At 37.8% G+C, this 22,339-nt stretch overlaps 1 protein-coding gene across 2 annotated transcripts in view; it reads left to right on the forward strand.

The window, feature by feature from the left end:
• The first annotated feature begins 3,775 nt into the window (after positions 1-3,775).
• trabd2b (TraB domain containing 2B) overlaps positions 3,776-22,339 on the forward strand; it is an 80,955-nt gene continuing 62,391 nt past the window's right edge. Inside the window, exons 1-2 of one of the 2 annotated variants that reach the window (XM_051117222.1) lie at positions 3,776-4,213; positions 7,066-7,632. In XM_051117222.1, coding sequence (XP_050973179.1) covers positions 4,103-4,213; positions 7,066-7,632 — 678 coding nt within the window. In that variant the 5' untranslated portion in view covers positions 3,776-4,102. Of the gene's footprint in view, positions 4,214-7,062; positions 7,633-22,339 lie in introns of both variants that reach the window. The other variant, XM_051117221.1, reaches the window with a different exon arrangement.

The following is a 22,339-nucleotide window of genomic DNA, read 5'->3' on the forward strand; positions in this document are numbered from 1 at the left end:
ACGCTAACAAGCCAGTTAAGCCTTTTCCAAGATCAAACAAACAAAGCTAAACAATTCCATCCACAGTTTTCCGATATTCCCTGGAAGCAGCAACACTTTCAAATTCGATCTGTAAGAAATTCCATCACAGTCTCGCAGAAAGCGAACAACCATCCGTCTGTCGCCTTCCCATCTTATCATCATCTGAATCTCTCCACCTCCCCCCCACCTCTCACTTTCACTCCTTCTCTCCATCTCTCTCATACTGATTCATGAGATAGCCTGACAGTCTTTGTCTGCGTGTGAGCACACGCCAGGAAAGCACCGCACAACAGATGCTTCAAACAGTCGTAAAAAGAGTCGTTCTCCTTTATTGTTTTTGCAGTTTGCTACACTTTGCTGTCAAAACTACACAAGTTCTTCATGTTTTGGCATGAAGATTGTGAAATCTTAAACCCATTTGCATTTTTTTTTTTCCCACCGGCTGGTTTAGTACTAGTTCATGGCCTCACATTTCTTCTACTGACCCTTAAATGACACTTGCAACCCCCTTCTGTGAAGATCTCTTTGCCCCCTACTGTCTTAGGAAATCCAGAGCACCATAAACCACAACAATACCTCAGTATTTACAACAAAGCTATATTATTTTGGGTTTGGGGGGCAATTTACCACTGACTACAGTATTGTATCATGTTCAGATACAGAACAGACAAAGTCTGTCTGTCAGGATGAGCAAACATCTGCACGGTTCGCACTAAATTGTTTAAATTTTCACTTCTTCATATCCCACTCACTGGGAACTTTCCCTTTTGTTTGACTTTGTCTTAGGTTACTGAGAGCCGCACAATGGCTGTTTCACTTTACTCTCAAGACTTCACGCAAATACTAGGAATGGGCAACAGAGGGCGCTGTTTTAAAGATAAACAAGCTAAACTGGCACAGGTATCTTAATGGACAAAGCAGGTAACGCACAAAAAAAGATCAAACTTAGCTAAAATGAACGGAAAAGACCTTCAAATAGAAATGGAGAGATTTTGTCTTGATTCAATCATGAATCATGAGCTCATTCAGGGGGTGAGCTGTGAAATGTCAAAGCGTCAGTTCTCTCAGCCTCAGAAACACAAAAATACTTGAGGAACCTTAAGGTGAAAGACATTACCCACTCCATCACAAAAACAGTTTGACAGCATATGAGAGCATATAGACCGGCCCGTCAGCGTGTTTGTTTGGCTGAACGTCTAATTGAAGGGTTTAGTCTGACGATGAGGTGAATGAATGCAGATGCGACTGGGACACTTCGCCCTTTGAGGAAAAAAAAAAACATGCAAGCATTAGGCTTATGTGTCCCAGGGCATGCATTAAAGAAACAACCAGAACATTAACTTCCAACTGTTTTATTTCCACTATCCGAGTGTACAATATGTGCTGGAGCAGATCCAGGAATATTCCGTAAGGAGCTTCGCGCGCTCACCAGCCAAGAATGTGAAAATCACCCTCAGAACCCGAACTCTTGCAAGGCGTGGTTTCAACAGGTAACTGCATCTGCAGGTGGCCACAGGTGAAACAGAAGACAAGTACGAGGGGAAAAGCCCTCAATGATAACAGAACACACACACAATGAGAGACGGCAGATGTGGGATCTCTGTGAGAGTAACAGCAAAAATCCAGGTCAATGAGCCGTAGAAAAACAATTACACGGGATTATCTATCATTTAGACTGAAAACTGATTCTAGGTGAATCTCTTACTGTAGCTACAACACGCTGGGGAAACTGAGAGGAAGGGCATTTTAGCTAGAGCCGTTCATCTGTAACCAGATATATAATTTAATCGTTCATCAACACTTGTGATTGAAACGTGCTGCTTTAAAATGTACTGATACTGCACATCATCAAGGCCTGGGTGAGCAGGCTCGCACTCACATAAACAAATATAAGTCTGTAATCAGTGTGGTGTAATCACTGAGCCGACAGAAAATATACAGTAGGTAAAAGCAAGTACGCCCGCGTTGGAGCCTCATACAGGACCTGCGGAGAGTCTGGAGAATGAGTGATGGAAACACAAAGGGGCTCTTGTGTCGACCCTTTCTGCTGTCACCAGTGGAGCTCTATATAGCACTCGGTTTGAAGGATCCCTATGATTAATTGCCCACTACTTGACACTGTCACTCGGCCATCCACTCGGACAATAACACGGGTCACGGCACCACCGCGGAAAAACGACAACTGGCTTTCAGCGCCGCCATTCATCCTCCAGTGGTACCGGGCGGAATTACACATCCTTAACGAGGCCTGGAATGAAAAACAAACTTAAAATATATTTTTGCAGGCATTACTTCCTACAATGTTTAGATTCATTAATCATAGCTGCGCCTGCGATCCAGAACACGTCAATGCAAAAATGATTAGAGTCAATGGACACAACGCATTACTGTCAAATAGACGGTGACAGTGATGAATTGAGGATAAACGATACAATATGCCAGAAACTAAACATTTAAGCGTTAAAAGACCCCGATGGCATGCCTTCTATGCAGAATGCAACACATTTTTAAACAACAACAAACGTGTTCATGCCAAGCCTCAGTTTGTGCTGTATCATGGAAAATAATCAAAGGGAAAAAGTTATCTTGTAGGAACTGCTGTTGACTGTCAGATTGTTTTGATTCCTTAAAATAGATCTAAAATGTTTTCCTTTTAATTAGAAGGAGAATGTAGCCTATAGTTATAACTGGAAGTCACCTTAGCAGAAATTTTGTTAGCTTAAATGGATAAAATGGCCATGCAGTTTTACTGTAAAATATAAAAAGTATGAAATAAAATATATTCTACAGTTAAAAACTATGTTTAACAAGATAAGAAAAGTTTAAAAGAAAGGCAGAAATTAAAAAGACGTTCCAAAAAGTCCTTGGATGACACATCACATTGTATTTACCTAAAAACTGTATTTCTTTTTTTTTTTTAAATCAGTTATGTACAGTAGGGTGCTTATGTTACAGGTCATGTTATATACTGGCCTGTTCATTACTGCTATGGTGTTTTGTGTCAATCTCTGCCTATACATTTTTTAATAATTAATTTTTTTGAAAACATTTTTTAGTTGTTGATCATCTGGTTTGATAATTTACAATAGCACCCTCAATATTATGGTGGTTGTTATAAGGCTATAGGCCTATTTTTGCGACAAAGTATCCACTTCATTTTTTCATAAGTGCGGACACGGCCATTTGTACATTGAATGTGTCTGGCTTCCAGTCTCATCTGTGTCTAGTCATTTTTAGCTGCACAAAACAGCTCATTTTGCGGCTTGATATTGCAAACCGGTTTGTCTTGCCATATTATTTTAATGCATTATCCTAAATATGAACACAATGGTTTGTAGTGCAAACAGTTTTACTGTTATTCTTCTCGTTTTTTCCCTACAGCGGCTTATGAACCGGACGTCTCACACATTACAAAAAACAGCTTGCTTTTGCATTGAAAAATAAGATGGATATGTAGTAAGGATGGTAGGCCTTTATAGTACTAAATGATATATTGCTTACCGTAAACAAGTGTGAACACAATACGTTGTAAAGCGAATTTCTGACCAACAGAGCTCTTTAACCGGGTTTTTAATGCAAAGTCTTCATACATCTAATGAAAAGTTATCATCCACCTTAAGTGTATTTTCCAGTGATTAATGTAGATCAATGCTCTGTGCCCTGACCGTCGAAATGTTAAACACTCTCGTCCTCCGAAAGAACCTGCTCTCCCCTCCTCTTCACACGCAGTGGGGGAAACATTCAAGGCGTTTCACGTTCTCCGCGCAGTTAAACTGGAAAGTTGAGGGGAGCAGCGTAGAGTTTGTGCTCTCCACAGCTGGGCAGCTGGAGAGAGTGAGAGAGAGAGCGAAAGAGAGAGAGTGAGAGAGAGACAGGAGACAACGCGAATCCCTTTGAAAGTCTGGGGCAGGAGAATGGCGGAAGGGCAGAATGCTTTCCTTTCGAGACGGCAAATGTGAGCCCACAACCATCACCGGCAGAAAACATTTCATTTGTGCTCTGAAACCAGGAGCAACTTGTAAACAACAGAGGCAACGGAGCTGAGGGAAGCGTGAGGTGTCCTGTGCCCTCTCATCTCGAAATGAACTGTCACTCGGGACTACGATGGTTGGTAACTTTATGCGCTTTCTTTCAAGTGGGCTCACTCCGGGACACGCACCAGAGCACGCGGAAATGTGACAAGCCCGTATCGGTGAGTTTGTCTAGTGCGCACTTTGTGGAGCTGCTGCACGCACCTTTGCAGAAACTCGTAAATGGCTTGTCATCGAGATCTATCGTGCATGATATTATTTTAGGAGATTGATTCGCTGTTTGATCTTCTCCGCTGCTAATGTGGGCTATTTTAAAGAGGTGCTTTTATTACCAACACCTGAAATAATTCAATTCAAAGACTGCGAGTCGAAGTTATAATGTTTGTAACGTTTAATAAAAGTTTAATTCAACGTATAAGTATTTTTATGAAAGGGAAATATTATTCTAAACACAACTGTATCTGGCGGCTAAAACACAGATCCACTTTGCAACAAATTAAATCATCAAATCGCTATTTTAACATAAAACATTAATTACTTTTGCTGTGAGGTGGGTTTTCGTTTATTATTATTTAATTATTCTGCATGATCTTGTTTCTCTTCGTGTTCTGAAATGAATATACATACGAATACAAATTATAATTTAAATGGCAAGAAACAGACATTTTATAGTGACATTATAATTGCTTTGAAACAGCTATTTTAATATAATAATTATATTTGTTGCATTCAAAGTATCAATTGAGCCATAACGGAATATCTATTTTAAAACAATAATTATTTAGTGGCGTCCAGCCAGCCGCGTGTCACTTCTTGTCATGTAATCGCAGAAATCTGGGCCAGAAAAATGAATTTTTGTGCCAAGTGAAATACTGCTAAAGTCTTGCCAGTGCAGTGCCAGTTTATGTGTCAAAGGAAAAAGGGGGAAGCCCCACGGGTGAGTAGACTTCAAATGCATTTATATGGAAAAAATCCACTGACCCCCATAAACTGATCAAGTTTCATTGAGACGAGAGCTGTTAAAGTAGTTATCGAGCATATTTTACTTCATTATGATTTGGCAAGTTTGCAGGGCTCTTTAACGCAATTAATGTCCCGCTTTCATCTGAGCCATACAGTGTGTGGAAGAGAGAATTCATAATCGGTCGAGAAGGAAATAATAAGGAAAGATACATTATATTCCATCAAACAAATGTATTATCGACCATACCAAGTTTTAGAGAGAGTGCTGGTTCTTCACTCATTCAGCACGCTACTGCGTTTGTGCCGTTTGTTTATTTAAAGGAAGAAATGCAACGTCTTTGTTAAATATAAATCGAAAATGAATGCATTATGCACGCAAACGTTCTTCCAGTCTACCTTTTTCTATTTATTTTGCCAATAATGCTTATCATTTCCTGGAGATTTATATCATTAATGGTCTTACTATCCAGGACGTGACTTGTGCATTCTTAATGTAATTCATAATACGCAAGTACTGCGAGGCCTGTTTTTGGTTAAGAAATTACTCCATAAAACAGAGCGAGGGTCTGTGAATGTGACCTGCTCTTACAGAATATATTACTTTAGTATATAAGCTGCTCTCCAGTAAAGCTGGTCAGTGTTTGAGCCATTTCCACAGGTGTTCAAGTACAATATGAAGACATGAGCAGTCGCGAACACATGTGGCTATTTCAAACGTTAAGTCCTAAAAATATGAAGGAATAAATAACTTCGAGAAAGAGAAAAAAAAAAAGCTAGTATTAAAACGTACCAAGTTCTTAGAAATGCAGTCTAATCTTTGTATGTTGCTTTCACATTCCTAAAACACATACCATTTAAAAAAATATTTTAATTTTATGACCCTAAAATTTTAAAAAGTATTAAAACACTTTGTGTACTCAGTTTGTATGTATATACATACATGCATCCTCCCTCTTTTTTCACACAACAACAAAATTCTGCATGTTACACCCTGACAAAAATATTAAAATGACACTAATTCAAAAACAGAACAGTTGTATCCAAGTAATTTCTGTATGAACTGTATTTCTTAATGCAAGCAAGCATATGTGCACCTAGATCACAAAACCAGCCTTAGGTCAATTTTTTTTCAAATTGAGATTTATGCATCATATAAAAGCTGAATATATAGCTTTCAGCTGATGTATGTATATGTTCCGATAGGACAACATTTGGTCGAGATACAACTATTTGAAATCTGGAATCTGAGGGTGCAAAAAATCTGAGGGTGTTCTTAGCTGTTTTGATATGTTTATGGTAGGAAATTTACAAAATATCTTCATGGAACATGATCTTTACTTGATATCCTAATGATTTTTGGCATAAATGAAAAATTGATCATTTTGACCCATACAATGTATTGTTGACTATTGCTACAAATATCACATATGAGGTCACATATGAAGAAAAAAAACAATAAGTATAGTCAAAAATCACTTGCAATTCCTTCTGTTCTCATTAACATCAGCTCTGACTGGTGGTTAATAAACTGTAAACTGCTCTTTCCTGATCTGAGGTGGTTGAACAATTCATTAAATTTAAAGGTTGACCGTTTAAGTGTGAGTTGTTCATTGAAGGTTACATTTTACAAGGGCACAGCTATTGACAGCCTCAGCAACCAGTAAATACTTTAAAGTTTCAGAGGGTGCAGAGCGGTAGAGGTTTGCAGCGCTGCAGAGTGTAAAGGCCCTTTTTACGAGGAGAGGCACACTGTAAACTAAGAACCCCGGTTAAACATTTCCACCACAGATTTAATACGCCAGCTCTATCAGTGCACTGGCATGAACCGAGTCCTCTGTGACACAGCTACTATACGGGGCTTTTTTCCTTCGGTTTGACTTTTAAAAAGGAAAAGTTATGCCTGTGACCCTGTGGAACTCAGTTTGAGATTGTTATATCAATGTCTAATACTAATATTTCTTATCATGTAAGAAATATGTAAGCTTTTTGAAGTCTAATGTTTGACCCTTTGACCCTAAAATCCCCTCTTCCTTTTTTCCTTATCAAGCAGAAAGACATGAACTCCTTCCTATGGACCGTTAAACGGCCTGCTCCTTACCCTCCGTCCTATCTGTTTGGGACAATCCACGTCCCGTACACTCGAGTCTGGGACTACATCCCTGAAAGCTCGAAACGGGCCTTTCAGACCAGCACCAATGTTTTCTTTGAACTGGATCTTACAGATCCTCTAACCATCTCAAAGCTCACGAGCTGCCAGCTTCTCCCCAACGGAGAAAACCTCCAGACGTTACTGCCGCGCGATCTCTACCGCCGACTCAAGCGCCACCTGGACTACGTCAAACACATGATGCCTTTCTGGATGACGGCAGACCAGCGTGGCCGGGGACTTTATGCCGACTACCTCTTTAACGCCATCGCAGGGAACTGGGAACGCAAGAGGCCAGTGTGGGTGATGCTGATGGTGAACTCGCTGACGGAAGCAGATGTGCGGTCGCGGGGAACTCCGGTGCTCGACCTGTTCTTGGCGCAGGAAGCCGAGCGTCTCGGAAAGCAGACAGGTGCCGTGGAGAGGGTGGAGGAACAGTGCCATCCCCTGAATGGACTGAACTTCTCACAGGTCAGTGAGCAGGCAACCAGACAGAGAGTCCTGTGTGTGTGTTTTGGCAAGGGTGCATTGGGGATCCGGTGGTTGAAAAAGGTGTTGTTATGGATTAAGTGATTATGAATATCCACAGACAAACCAGAGCAGGGAGGAAATGAGATAAAAGCCTGACGAAAAGTCTGGAGTTAAATCACAGGGGGAGGGAGAGTAGCTGTCAGGCTGATAGATTGGTGTGGAAATCAATGCTGAATAAAATTTATGAGGTATAGGGGGAGAAAAGAGGATGACTGTCTGCCTGTGGGGTCGCGCTGTCATCTGACACGTCTTGATTATCCTATTGCTGCCTGTCGAATGTAACATTAGAGTGAAAGATGGACAAACTAACCTAATTGCTTGATGATATGCAGGTGGAGGGTATCCAGCTTTTATTTCTGTACAGAAAAAGGAGAGATACGTATAGAGCGGAGGAGTTATATTAAAACAGGCAGGGTGTTTTTGTTCCATGCATACCACACACACACTGTACCCTATTTTATATAGAATTTATATATTACATTTAATGTATACCTTTTAAAAATGATTAACTGTATATATATATGAAGTAATACATTTCATAAATTATATTATTATTATTATAATTAATTGTGCATGTGTCAGAGAGATTTGAAAAAAATCTGACCTAACAATAAATAAATAAATAAATAAATAAATAAATAAATATAGACTATCAGTCAAAAGTTTTTGAACACTATTTTTTTATTTTATTGTTTTTTTAAAGCAGTCTCTTCTGCTCACCAAGCCTGTATTTATTTGATGTACTTCAAAAATAGTAACATATTGAAATATTTTTACTATTTAAAATAACTGTTTTCTATTTGAATATATTTTAAAATGTAATTTATTCCTATGATTTTAAAGCTAAATTTTTAGCATCATTACCGGAGTCACATGATCCTTCAGAAATCATTCTAATATTCTGATTTGCTGCTCAAAAAACATTTATTACCATTACGCTGAAAACATCTGAGTAGAATGTTTTTTTAAGTTTTTTTAGATGAATAGAAAGTTCAGAAGAACAGCATTTATCTGAAATAGAAATCTTTTGTAACATTATAAATTTCTTTATCATCACTTTTGATCAATTTAAAGCATCCTTGCTAAATAAAAAAAATAATTTCTATAATTTTTTAAATGTAAAAAATTATCCTGACTCCAAGCTATTGAATGGTACAGTATAGTGTATAATGTTACAAAAGCTTTTTATTTCAGATAAATGCTGATCTTTGGATCTTTATATTCATCAAAGAATCCTGAAATATAGACTGTTTTAAATATTGATAATAATAATAATAATAATAAAAATGTTTCTTGAACAGCAAATCAGCATATTAGAATGATTTCTGAAGGATCATGTGACACTGAAGACTGAAGTAATGATGCTGAAAATTTAGCTTTGATCACAGGAATAAATTACATTTTAAAATATACTGAAATAGAGAGCAGTCATTTTAAATAGTAAAAATATTTCACAAAAATTGCTCCTTGTTGGATTGCTGGTTGGAACAAATAAATGCATGCCTGGTGAGCAGAAGAGACTTCTTTAAAAAAACATTAAAAATCTTACTGTTCAAAAACTTTTGACTGGTAGCGAATATATATAATACTAAAAACTACAAAAACTACCTATATATTGTATTACACACACACACACACACACACACACAATACACATTAAAAAATACAGTAAAAAAGCATTTCTTTCAAACATTCAAATTTTCTTTTGATGTTTGGTGCTAACTGAAGTCCCACAAGACCTCAATTCAACCTCAATACACTGCTGACCACCACAAAACCTGCATCGGTGGCAGCAACACAGACATGAATGCTCACACTGCAACTGAATCTGTGAGCCGGGGCCCCTGTGTGACAGGCAACAGGGCTCCTGTGCTAATTTGAGAGGGTACAGGGGCAACGTAGCCTCTCCACTTTCATCAGCACCTCCTAACTATGCTGTCAAAAAAGAACATGCCTGCAGGGCCCGCCAGCCAGCGCACCCCGTGTAAGGAATCGTGGGAAATGTGGACCCCGGCGCAGGGTGACAGCTCTCTCATCTTTATCCTGGGAGAGAGAGGTCAAAATACCACTCTCATTCCCAGGCTGACAAAGTCAAAATATCTTCTTTTTTTAAACTTTCAGACAGAATTGGTTTTAGATAGAATTACAGTTTGGATATTTATTGCATTAAATATTTCTTTGAGAGTGAGTTTATTTTTCACTGAACTGTGTTCGTACGCTAAATGTCACTAGAAAGGGCAAAGCAGATGGAGTCAGGCACTGCAATATGAACTGTTACAAAGTACTCTTAATGATTCTAGAAGTCTCTGCTTTAGATTCTGGCGAAGGCTCAGCCAGCGATCCATTTTAATCACAGGGCTAATCAGCAAGCTTTTGAACATCTGAATTTCCTACAGCTTTCCACCCAAAAATAGTCCCAGAAGAAGTAAAGAGCATGAAATGAAAATGACAGGCAAATGATTATGCTGTATTAGAATCTGAGGGATAATTTAAGCGCCGTGCTCGCCTGGAACGTTCAGGCAGGAGTGAGGTCAGACGGCAAGATCATGCGTGGAGGCAAGAAGGAAGGAGTTGGATGATGTGTAGGCTGCGGTGTCGCTGCGAGGCTTAATCTGAAACATGAGCTGCGGGATTGTGGGAGATCAGAGTTGGGAACGCTTCCAAATGCCGCTAGCGGTGTATTAATCGTTCCCAATAAAAGTAACTGCCTACGATATCCTCAAACCTGCAGCGCTCTCTTTCTCGGGCTTTCGCGGCGTGAGTCATCAATTGTTGCTGGCATCTCCAGCCTTTACCCTGGCCTCTACCTTGGGTTAAAGCAGTTAGCCTGACCTTTTCCTCTCTGTTCGCTGGGAAACGTCGCCAAGAGCTCAGGAAGTGCTTTGAGCTCCGAAGGTGCTACAGAAAAACAGGTCCCCATCTCAGTGCTGATGTGGTTCCTTGGGGGATAATGGGGTGTGATGCCTGGAGGATAGAGCGGTTTGCCTGGCCTGGCACACATCCACGTCTGGCTCTCGGATGGAGTGCAGGGGGAGGTTGAAGAGCACTGGGGAGGGTTTGGCTTTCTCCTTTCAAGCAGGAGTGGTGAGTTTTAAAGGCCGCATGCAGCGCATGGTTCATCTCTTGCTCTGTGAACGTGGATGAACATAGACAGCTTGGTATGGCAGGAAGCAATGCACGCTTGCTTAAAACTTAAAGCATGCAGAATGCATCAAGCAATAGTACCGGGTATCTGTAGGAACGGAGCTCAAGCTGTTTATCTCTCCCATAATGCGTTGGTGGACTGAATACCTCATGCCTATGCTAAAGCAATGTATGCATGCACTTATTTGTTCATCCCGGTGTCTCATTGTAGCTATATAATATATGTACCACCCTCCTCTGGGCTGAGGTCAAAGGTCGCGGTCTTGCTGACGATGTAGACAACCTCACAGATACTAGAGTCTCTGTGTGATACTGGCTAGCAAAGAAGGAAAGTCACAAGGCTATTTTAGGATCTGTGTATGGAGTGAAAACCCCACTGCAAACTAGGACTAACAGAATAAAGTTGTTGGAACTCACACTTTAGCAGAAGCCACATCTGTTTTCAGCTGTGAAGAAGTGCTGAAGTGTTGATGGACCTTGGAGGGATAGAGTCTGTTATAATGGGATTAACAGAAATATATAGGTCAAATACAGCAGAAATATTTGTACACTCACTGTGAAGTTGTCATGAGCTTTTTGCCCTATTATTATACAGCAATTAGTTCCAATCCACTAATTTGTTTGTATCACTCGGCTTCTGTGTTTGCTACAGAGAATTCGAATTGTAGTAACTACAGTCTTTTTGTTGGCGGAGGAAAAATAAACCATACTGTATAGACAGGCATATTGTGAATGAAATGCCAGTTACTTATATAATTTGTTAACAGCTTGTTCATAAGTTTGGGGTCACTAAGATTTTTTATTGAGCAAGCTGTAGAGGGAAGCCTGTTTACGCAAATAAATAAAAAAAAGGGTAATTGTGACTTTTTATCTCGTAATTCAGATTTTTTTTTTCAGAATTGTGTCATACAAACTTGCAATTTAGACTTTTTTTCTTAGAACTTTGTGACACAAACTCGCAATTCTGACTTTTTTCTCAGAATTGTGTGATATAAACCCACAATTCTGGCTTTTTTTTCTCAGAATTATGTGATACAAACTTGTAGTTCTGAATCTTTTTCTCAGAATTGCTTGATACAAACTTGCAATTTTTACTTTTTTTCTCAGAACTGCGTGATACAAACTCGTAATTCTGGCTTTTTTTTTTTTCAAAATTGTGTGATACAAACTCAGTTTTGGCCTTTTTTCTTAGAATTGCATGATACAAACTCATAATTTTGGCCTTTTTTCTCAGAATTGCATGATACAAACTTGTAATTCTGGCTTTTTTTTTTCAAAACTGCATGATACAAACTTAATTTTGGCCTTTTTTTTTCAGAATTGCATGATACAAACTCATAATTTTGGCCTTTTTTCTCAGAATAGAGTGATACAAACTCACAATTCTGACTTTTTTTCTCAGAATTGCATGATACAAACTCTCAATTCTTGCTTTTATTCTCAGAATTGGATGATAAAAACTTGCAATTCTGATTTTTTTCTTGCAAATTTGAGTTTATATCCTGCAACTCTGATTTTATAGCTCACAATTGCAAGTTTATATCATGCAATTCTGAAAAGAAAGTCAAAATTGAAAGTTTATATCGCGCAATTCCGACTTTATAATTCACAATTGTGATTTTATATCACACAATTCTGAGAAAAAGTCGGAATTACTTTTTTTTTATTCAGCGACTGAAACAGGCTTCAATAACAAGGACATATTAAGTTGATTAAAAGTGACAGTGAGCACATTTACAATGTTAATAATTTCAAATAAATGAATTCTTTTGAACCGTCTATTCAAAGAATTCTGGAAAAAAAATCATGATTTCCACAAAAAAATTCAGCAACACTAGTTTCAACATTAGTCACTTCAATAATATGAAATCTTTCTTAAGCACCAAATCAGCATAATATAATATTTCACAATATTACTGTTTTTTTCTGCATTTTTAACACATGAACTCAGCCTTGGTGAGCATGAGAGACTTCTTTCAAACTAGCAACAAACGAAGAACATCACAAGCAAACGGCCTAATCACAGCCATTCTTGCCTGTATGCTCATTGCCTAATTAGAAATGTTATTAGGAATGATACCACGGTGGAAAACGTGTGGATAATTTACATCATAAATTTTGCAAATGTCTCAGCTGGCTTGTGTTCAAAAGTTCATCATCAGCATTCTGCTACAAATATTTACCAAACACTCCATGCTGTAACTATCTGATGGACCTCAGATAAATAATGCATATTTAAATGATAGAATTAAGGAGAATCTGACTTCTGCCGCATTTAAATATTTACATTCCAGGTCTCATGTGTAAGAACTGGGCGCTATGATCTGCTGGCACGAGCAACGGCGTGATGGAAAAAGCAGTCACCTTTCTGCTCCTGCTGGATAACCTCCTAGCCCAAAATATTCTCCTTACCTCTCTCTGTCTCAGTTTTTGCTGGCTTTTTGCACACCTCTGTGACACTCTACCTGCAGAGTGGAATATGAGTGTCAGCATGGAATTAGAATGACTGGAGAGTTAGAATAATACGGGAATGAGAACACACGAGCTCCAGTCTGGTGGAAGCAAAGATGTTATCATCAAATTCTTTCCTCATTGTTTCAAGATGGTATTGGAGCTTGGTGTTTTCGCGCGGCTGATTGGATGATGTTTTAAGCATGTCTTTAAATATTACCCAAGATTCTGGCACTCTCCATTTCATAAATGTTTCTGACTCAGGAACGACCTCGGTTTGTATATCCACGACTTCATTTTCTCAATTACCCATCATGCTGTTAAAGAAATGCAATTTTTATTTGGAGGATGTCCACTTGGGGACTTAAGCCTTCAATGATATCAAGAGCAAATGTGCGTAAAAGTGGCACCGGAGCCAAATCAGGCGATCTTGCGGGGCCCGTGAGCATACACGCGGCAGTCAAACCGCTGGCCTAATTACTTAATTGGCCTTTCTAATGACTAAATTGCCCCCTGCTGTCCAGAACCACTTAGACAATTATGTATTGGCCTGAAAAGGAGGCTTGCTCTGGAATTCACTGAAGTGGAAAAGCCAAGCCATGGATACCGTGAATGTTTACTTTCATCAAATGGGAGGTAGTTACCTACATCAAAGTGCCATCTTACCCAGAGCGTGGCACACACACAGTGCTCTGCAGGACCGGCTCTCGGTCTGTGCTGAGGGTGCGGCCTTCCTCGCAGAGGAAATTGTCCATGCAGTACACACTGGGTTTGTGCCCCACAAACATCCTGTTTCTGTGGCTTTCTGTCTAGTTTAAAATAGAAGTAGATACAGTTAATATGTGTAATTAATTTTGACTCAGCAGTCGGTAAAAATGTTTTTTGAAAGAAGACTCTTATGCTCACTCAAGGCACATACACAGTAAAAATTGTGAAATATTATTGCAATTTAAAATAAGCATTTTTTTAGTTTAATATATTTAAAAATGTAATTTATTCCTGCGATGGCAAAGCTGAATTTTCAGCAGACAATACTTGTGTCTTCAGTCATGTGATGCTTCAGAAATCATTGTAATATGCTGATTTGGTGCATAAGAAACATCTCTTATTAACAACATTGAAGACGGTTAATTTTTTTTTAGGATTCTTTGATTATTAATTAATTTAATACATCCTTGCTGAATAAAAGTATTAAAAAAATAATCTAACTGACCCAAACTTGTACATAATTCATATATAAATGAATAAAAATATCTATATTATTCATATCTGAAGTCTGGCAGTGATTGTCTTAAAATTTATTTTGAAAAGGGAATGGATTTGTAACAAAACTGGCAGTGCTTTAAAGGAATAGTTCACCCAAAAATGAAAATTCTGACTTTAATAACTCATCTTCATTTCGTTCCAAACCCATAAGACCTTCATTCATCTTTGGAACACAAATGAACATATTTGTGATGAAATCTGAGAGCTTTCTGACCCTGCATAGACAGCAATGCAACTAAAACTTTTTATGGCCCAGAAAGGTAGTATGCGCCATGGTACTTTTGTGAATGCATGTCGAAGTGAGGAAATTGTTGAATAAAGTTGTTATTTTTGTTTTCTTTGTGCACAAAACATTCTCGTAGCTTCATAAAAATGAAGGTTGAACCACTGATGTCACATTGATTATTTTATTGATGTCCTTACTACCTTTCTGGGCCTTTAACGTTGTAGTTGCATTGCTGTCTATGCAGGGTTAGAAAGCTCTCAGATTTCATCAAATGTTTTCATGTTTTAATTTGTGTTCCGAAGATGAATGAAGGTCTTAACGATTTGGAATGACATGAGGGTGAGAAATTAATGACACATTAATGAACAGTGATGAATGTAGAGTTTTAGCATCTTGCTGACAGTTGGTATTAGGACTTTAGCTCGTTAAAATATAGCTTACGGTCCATGTGCTAAAGACCTTTAATGAATGGCCACTAAAAATCAAGTAGTGAGTTAATCTAAATCACATTACTCAACTAACCCAATCCTAACCGTGTTCTAATTTATATACACTTAAGCTTTGGTTGACAGAGTTAGATGAACATGCTCCTCTCAAACGTTTATTTAAAGCACTATATAAATGTCTCTTAACGTACAGAAATTGAGGGTTATTTTGAACTTGCAAGTTGCTGTTAACAGTGAGTTGTCCCTGGTGCTTCCTATTGTTAGGGATTCATGAAACATCTCAATGACTGATGGAATGGCCTGTCTTGCTAAGTCTGTTGTGCTACGGTATTCCAGCCGTAATGAATTCTGCACATTGGGGATAGATCGTGCTCGAGCAGCAGAACTATGAGCTCCCAGCAGCTGGGAATGCACAAGACAGAGTGCTATTCCACACAGCTGGGATCCCAGGGCCAAAATCCACCTTTCTTTTCCTTTCGCTTCATCTTTTTCACTGCATTCCTTCTTTCAGAATGGAACAGTCATTTCATCTTTGCTTTAATGGCCTCACGTCACGCGAGAGGTCGCCCACCGGCTGTCATACCTATCAGTAGGAACAAGGTCTATTTTACAGAAAACACACAATGCAAGCAATGGGTGTAACAGAGTCGAATCAGATAATGCACTACAAACAATCTTCAAATAGTCAACAGATAAAGAGGTTTTAGAGTGTTCCTCATAGGAAAGATTCTGAGGCAACTGACCACAAACATGGCACGCTTTCAAAAATATGAGACTTTCCAGCATTGCTTGTGTTAAAGAGACAGTTCACCCAAAAATGAAGATTCTGTCATTAATTACTCTCATGTCGTTCCAAACCCGTAAGACCTTTGTTCATCTTAAGAACACAAATGAAGACATTTTGATGAAATCCGAGAGCTTTCTGACCCTGCACAGACAGCAACTCAACTGAAATGTTGTAAGGACATAGTTAAGATAGTTCTTGTGACATCAGTGGTTCAACCGTAATTTTATGAAGCTACAAAAATACTTTTTGTGTGCAAAAAAAAAAAAAAAAAAAAAGACTTTATTCAACAATTTCTTCTCTTCCGTGTCAGTCTTTGACACGCGGTCACAAGAGTACTATGCTTGTGGTGCTGCTGACGCAGGAACTGGCGTTCTGACGTAAACCTCTATATTTTGTAGTTCATCATCTGTATATTCTGGTTCAAATAAGTAAGTCTGGGCAAAAAACTGCAAGTCATCCTCTCTGAAATCTTCAGACATGTTCAACAAAGTGCAGCCTCTTCTACGTCAGAAGGCCGGTGTGTTGTGGTATTCTTGTGAGGTTGTAGCGGAGACTGACATGGAAGAAAAGTTGTTGAATAAGTAGTGAAGTTTTTATTTTTGTTTTCTCTGAGCAGAAAAAGTTAATTTGTGTTCTGAAGATGATTGAAGTAGGGGTTGACCGATATGTGTTTTTCAGGGCCGATGCCGATACCGATTATTACGGATCAAGCAGTCCGATAACCGATATGTCTGGTCTAAAAAAGAAAATTAATGTCAAAATTAAGAATAACAAACAGCTTTGACAAAAACTCTCTTTAAATGCTTTTAAATTATTTTATCAGCAAATCGGTTTTGAAAATGATTTTGAAAAAAGCTTAATATCTGTGCCGATAATCGGCCATGCTGATAATCAGTCGACCTCGATGCCGGACTAACTAAATGTAGTGAATATGCGTCTGAAATTAGCATAATTCAATACTATAATTATAATCGGTACAGATGCTGATACCGATTATTACAGATCAAGTACACTAAAAACCATTATTTGAACCAATATATATATATATATCTGGTGTAAAAATTAAAATTAATGTCGAAATTAAGAATAACAAGAACTTTGACAAAAACTTTCTTTAAATGCTTTTAAATTATTTTATCTGCAAATTTTGAAAATGGCAGATACCGATAACCATAAAAATGCTTAATATTGGCCAGGCCAATAATTGGTTGACCCATAGAATGAATGTCTTACAGGTTTGGAATGACATGAGGGTAAGTAATTAATGAAATAATTTTCATTTTTGGGTGAACTATCCCTTTAATGGAACAAAGAACAGAGATTTTGGGCTCAGTTTTTTTTCCTTTAAGAAATTAATATTTGTATTCAGAAAGAAAAATTATTGTGATCAATGTGATAAGAAATGTTTCTTACGCACAAAATCAGCATATTAAGAAGTTCTGATTTCTGAAGGATCACGTGACACAGAAACTAGAGTAATGGCTGCTGAAAATTCAGATCACATTTTAAAATATATCACAATAGAATTTAATAAAATTGTTATAATATTTTACAATATTACTGCTTTTCTGTATTTTAATCAACCTTGCTGATTGCCATAAGAAGAAAAAAAAAACCCTATCCTTCCCAAAACTTTCAAATGGTAGTGTGTGTGTATGTATGTCTATGCAGTATATGTCTATATTTGAAGAGTTCAGATGCAAAAGCCTCTTAATCCATCTGACGTATTTCTTTAAAATGAGCATTTCTTTCTGGCTACTTTGTATAGGTTTCTATGTAAGTACTGGTACTTCTGATTGGGCTGAGGGTGAAATTTAACGAGTTTGAAGTAAAAGTATTTGATGTGTCAGAAGCATTCACTCAGTATCATTATCTTATTTTTGACCAAGATGGCTTTTAGCTGGTTTTGCATCTGAACTCTTCATTTATTTTACGTAATTTAACTAAGGATACACAAGCAGGGAAAGCAGAGTGCCAACATCATATCTTAACAAATTTCAACCTCTTTCAATCTCCGCTGATAAAATCAAGCCTTGCTTTACATTATTCCCTACTGAACACTTAGTCTCAGAAATCTGGAGCATTACAGAAGTTAAATGCATTGCAAATACTGTTTCATGATAATCCAGAAACCCTCAATGCTAGGTTACAGTGGATCCAGGGGTCTTTTTCTTCATCCTATCAGGTCCACAGCACACATGGGCAGCCTCTCGGTGACCTCTGCTCTAATACGATCCATACTCTCCCTAAACACTCCTGTGGGTCCTGCCCGCACATGTCCACACAAACCCCACGAGATGCGTAAAGATGGGAATATGGCTACTTTTGTGACCCCTGGACAAGCAGGCACGTGCACGAGAGTAAGAATCACTACCCTAATCGCAACATTCACGATCCTAATGGACAGTTTTGCACCATAAAGCTTCAGTCAGGCTTCTATTGTTTGAACAGATGCTGCTATCCACAGACTAAAACGCACCTCTCTTCATCTTTTATCATTTCTACCTCCGCCCCAGACAAAGTTTTCATAGCTCGCCCCCGCTGGGTTAGGACTGATGTGAAAAACGCCCGCTGGATCGCTTGAAATGCGGCTCCTCTTGTAAAGTTTTACAGGCGTGCACATAAATCCTCGGATTCCCTGTCAACCTCTACGCTTCAAAACCAGTTTCCTTTCACTTTGTCACTGTAACCTCTGTGGTCTCGGAGTCCGAACAACCCCTGATCATCAGCGCCTGAGGGATAAAGACAAGCTTCAGTGATATTAACAAGGTCTCATACTCAGTTACACAGTTATTGCCATTCTGCTCTGAGAAAGGCATCATGGGAAAGATTGTACATTTCGCCATCCATTTTTTTAATGAGAACAGAATGAGATCAGACAATTTCAGTCCCACTTTATCAATAAATGAGCGATGTAAAACAGTGCTCACTGTTCGTGGCTGTTAGAGAGTGGATTATATAGCAACATGTGGAACCAAGTACATCTAGAGCACTTGTTTATGGAATTTGGAGGGCTCTTTTTCCCAGTTCGTCTAAGACGACAGCAGATAGGTCCAGATTAGCACACGATTAGGTTTCTGCACTGCGCTAATACTGGTTTAGTGCCAGTGACATCACAGGCGAGACGGTGACACGTATCTATTACTAACAGTTCATCACCAAGTCTTGTTTTATCCTTGCTCGTTTATTAAATATTCTTGACCCATCTCTGCTCTCACTCCCAACCCTTCACAGCCTTTATTCAATGTCTTTAATGCTCTTTACATAGCATAAAAATGATAGTTTACCAAAAAAAGAAAAAGAGAGAATTCTGTCTTTTTTTACGTGTAGTTTTAAACCATACGATTGACTGTCTGCGTGGAACATAGAAGCAGTTATCAAGCAGAATGTACTCTTTTCCCTATGATGAAAATGAGCACAATAAATAATTTATTAAAAATGTCAATAAATGCTAACACTAAAATACAAAATGAAATGGGACAATTAACAAAAATGACATTAAAATAAATTTTTTGGACATTGATGTATTTATTAGTTGAAGTATCATTTACAGTTGAAGTCAAAAGTTTACATACACCTTGCAGAATCTGCAAAATGTTAATTATTTTACCAAAATAAGAGGGATCATATAAAATGCATGTTATTTTTTTTATTTAGAATTGTCCTGAATAAGATATTTCACAAGGTCCAAATGCTCACTGATGCTCCAGAAGAAAACACAATGCATTAAGATAAGAAGGTCAGGGTAAATTTAACTTATTTTGTCTTCTGGGAAACATACAAACATCTTCTGAAGCTTCTGAAGGGCAGTACTAAATAAAATAAAATAAATGAATTAATTAAAAAAAAAAAAAAAAAAAAAAAAAAAAGATTTTTAGGCAAAATAAGAGAAATGTACACATCTTCATTCTGTTCAAAAGTTTACACCCCTGGGTCTTAATGCATAATTTTTCCTTCTGGAGCATCAGTGAAAGTTTGAACCTTCTGTAATAGTTGCATATGAGTCCCTCAGTTGTCCTTAATGTGAAAAGATGGATCTCAAAATCATACAGTCATTGTTGGAAAGGGTTTAAATACACAAAAATGCAGAGAAACCAAAGAGTTTGTGGGACCTAAAGGATTTTTCTGAAGAACAGCGGGCAGTTGAACTGTTCAGGACAAACAAGGGACTCGTGAACAACTATCACTAAACAAAAAAACACAGCTGTGGATTATTCGGGTAAAAACACAGTATTAAGAATAAACTTTTGAACGGTCATTTTTATAAATTCAACTACTAGTGTCTCTTGTGGACTATACGTCAATGTCTATTATGTGAAATATCTTATTCAGGTCAGTACTAAATAAAAAATAACATGCATTTTATACAACCCCTCTTATTTTGATAAAATAATTAACATTTTGCAGATTCTGCAAGGTGTATGTAAATTTTTGACTTCCAATTTCACTGTGTGTACAAAAGGTTTTGACATACTTCTAAAATTGTAGAATGACAGTAATATGAGTTTAGAATGACATGAGGGTAAATAAATGGTAGCAGAATTTTCATTTTTGGGTAAACTCACCCCTTAATGTTTAGTTCTGTCTTTGGTTGATAAATTTCCTTTGCTTACATTCCATACAGTGCACAAAACCATCCAACCTTCAGGCTGTCCCTGAGTTAAATACTTCTACCCCCCTGTTTTTATAATATTTTTTTTCCAGAAACCATATACTGTTGATTCACCCTGCAGAGAGATTCTGGTTAGCCACTCAGCACTGCATTGTTGTAGAGTTGGGACATGGTGTTGTCTGCTACCCCGGTTGTCTGCTGGTTGAACTTTCAACATTTGGATGTTCTTGTTTTACGTATGTAAAAACAGATTGATTGAAAGAGGAGATCTTTTGCCTTTTTCCCTATTTGTGGCCAAGAAAAAAGATGTTTTGGCATATCGTTCCTCTCATCTGCCCTGTTTTTCCTGCGCCTCAGATCTCGCTCAATTTCACCTGCCATTTAATGTTCCGATTCCTGTTCTCCACCTCTCTCCTTTCTCAGCTTTCCCCCCGCACCCACTGGAACAGCTTATATGTAATATCAAACATATGGCAACGTTTATAGAAGGCAAATGAGTTGAGAAATCAAATTTGCTTAACGATTCCAGCTCTGGTTCCTCAGGAACCGGTTACCATGGGAGATGATGATGGGCATCTGAAATTACACCCTCCAGACAGAAAGACAGGAAGAGAGAAGGAAACAAACGAGAGAAATTTCAGGTTTTCAGGTTCAAAGTAGGAGAGAGCACACGTCTGAAAGTTTTTTTTTGGCCTGATGTGCTCTGTAACCATTAACTAAGGCGAAACCAGAGCTGAACAAACCAGTGGTTATTCTTAACTAAAATTATTTAAAAATGCCTGATTGAAATAAAATAATTAGATGAAAAACATATTAGAAATGTTACATTGGCACCTATACTAACTCAAGTAAATTTAAGCTTTAAAGGGATAGTTCACCCAAAAATGAAAATTCTGTCATTAATTTCTCACCCTTATGTCGTTCTAAACCCATAAGACTTTTGTTCATCTTCAGAAACAAATTAAGGTATTTTCGACAAAATCTGAAAGCTTTCTGAGCCTGCATAGACAGCGATGCAACTACCACATTCAAGGCCCAGAAAGGTAGTAAGAACATCATTAAAATAGTCCATGTGACATCAGTGGTTCAACCATAATGTTATAAAGCTACAAGAATACTTTTTGCACACAAAGAGAACAAAAATAATGACTTTATACGACAATTACTTCTGTTCCGTGTCAGTCTTGATGCACGTTCACAAGAGTACTACAACACAATGAAGAGAAGAAACTGTTAAAAAATATATATATATATTTTTAATATTTTTGTTTTCTTTGTACTCAAAAAGTATAGACCAATTTGGTGTTTGCAAACAGTGATGACGTTTTTGTGGGCGGAGCTTATCTGATGGCAAAAAAATGACAGCTTTCAAGTAGCAGTCCATGGAAGCCATGGAATAAAAGAATAAATTTGAGTTTATATTTTAAAATTCTGACTTTATTCTCACAATTATGAGTTTATACCTCAATTCTGATAAGAAAAATCAACTCATCTTTCCCATTCTTGAGTTTATATTCCACACTTCTGGGTTTTTTTCCCCTCAGAATTGACAAACTTGCTATTGTTGAATTAAATTGAATTACAGAGTCAGAACTATGAGATATAAACTTGCATTTGTGGAGGAAAAAAGTCAGAATTGTTAGATAAAATAGGTAAACGTGTACATACACTGCCCTCCAAAAGTTTGGAAATGCCCTAGAAAAGTGGGGTTTTGG

Source organism: Labeo rohita, chromosome 8, assembly GCF_022985175.1.
Source record: "Labeo rohita strain BAU-BD-2019 chromosome 8, IGBB_LRoh.1.0, whole genome shotgun sequence".
Taxonomy (NCBI): domain Eukaryota; kingdom Metazoa; phylum Chordata; class Actinopteri; order Cypriniformes; family Cyprinidae; genus Labeo; species Labeo rohita.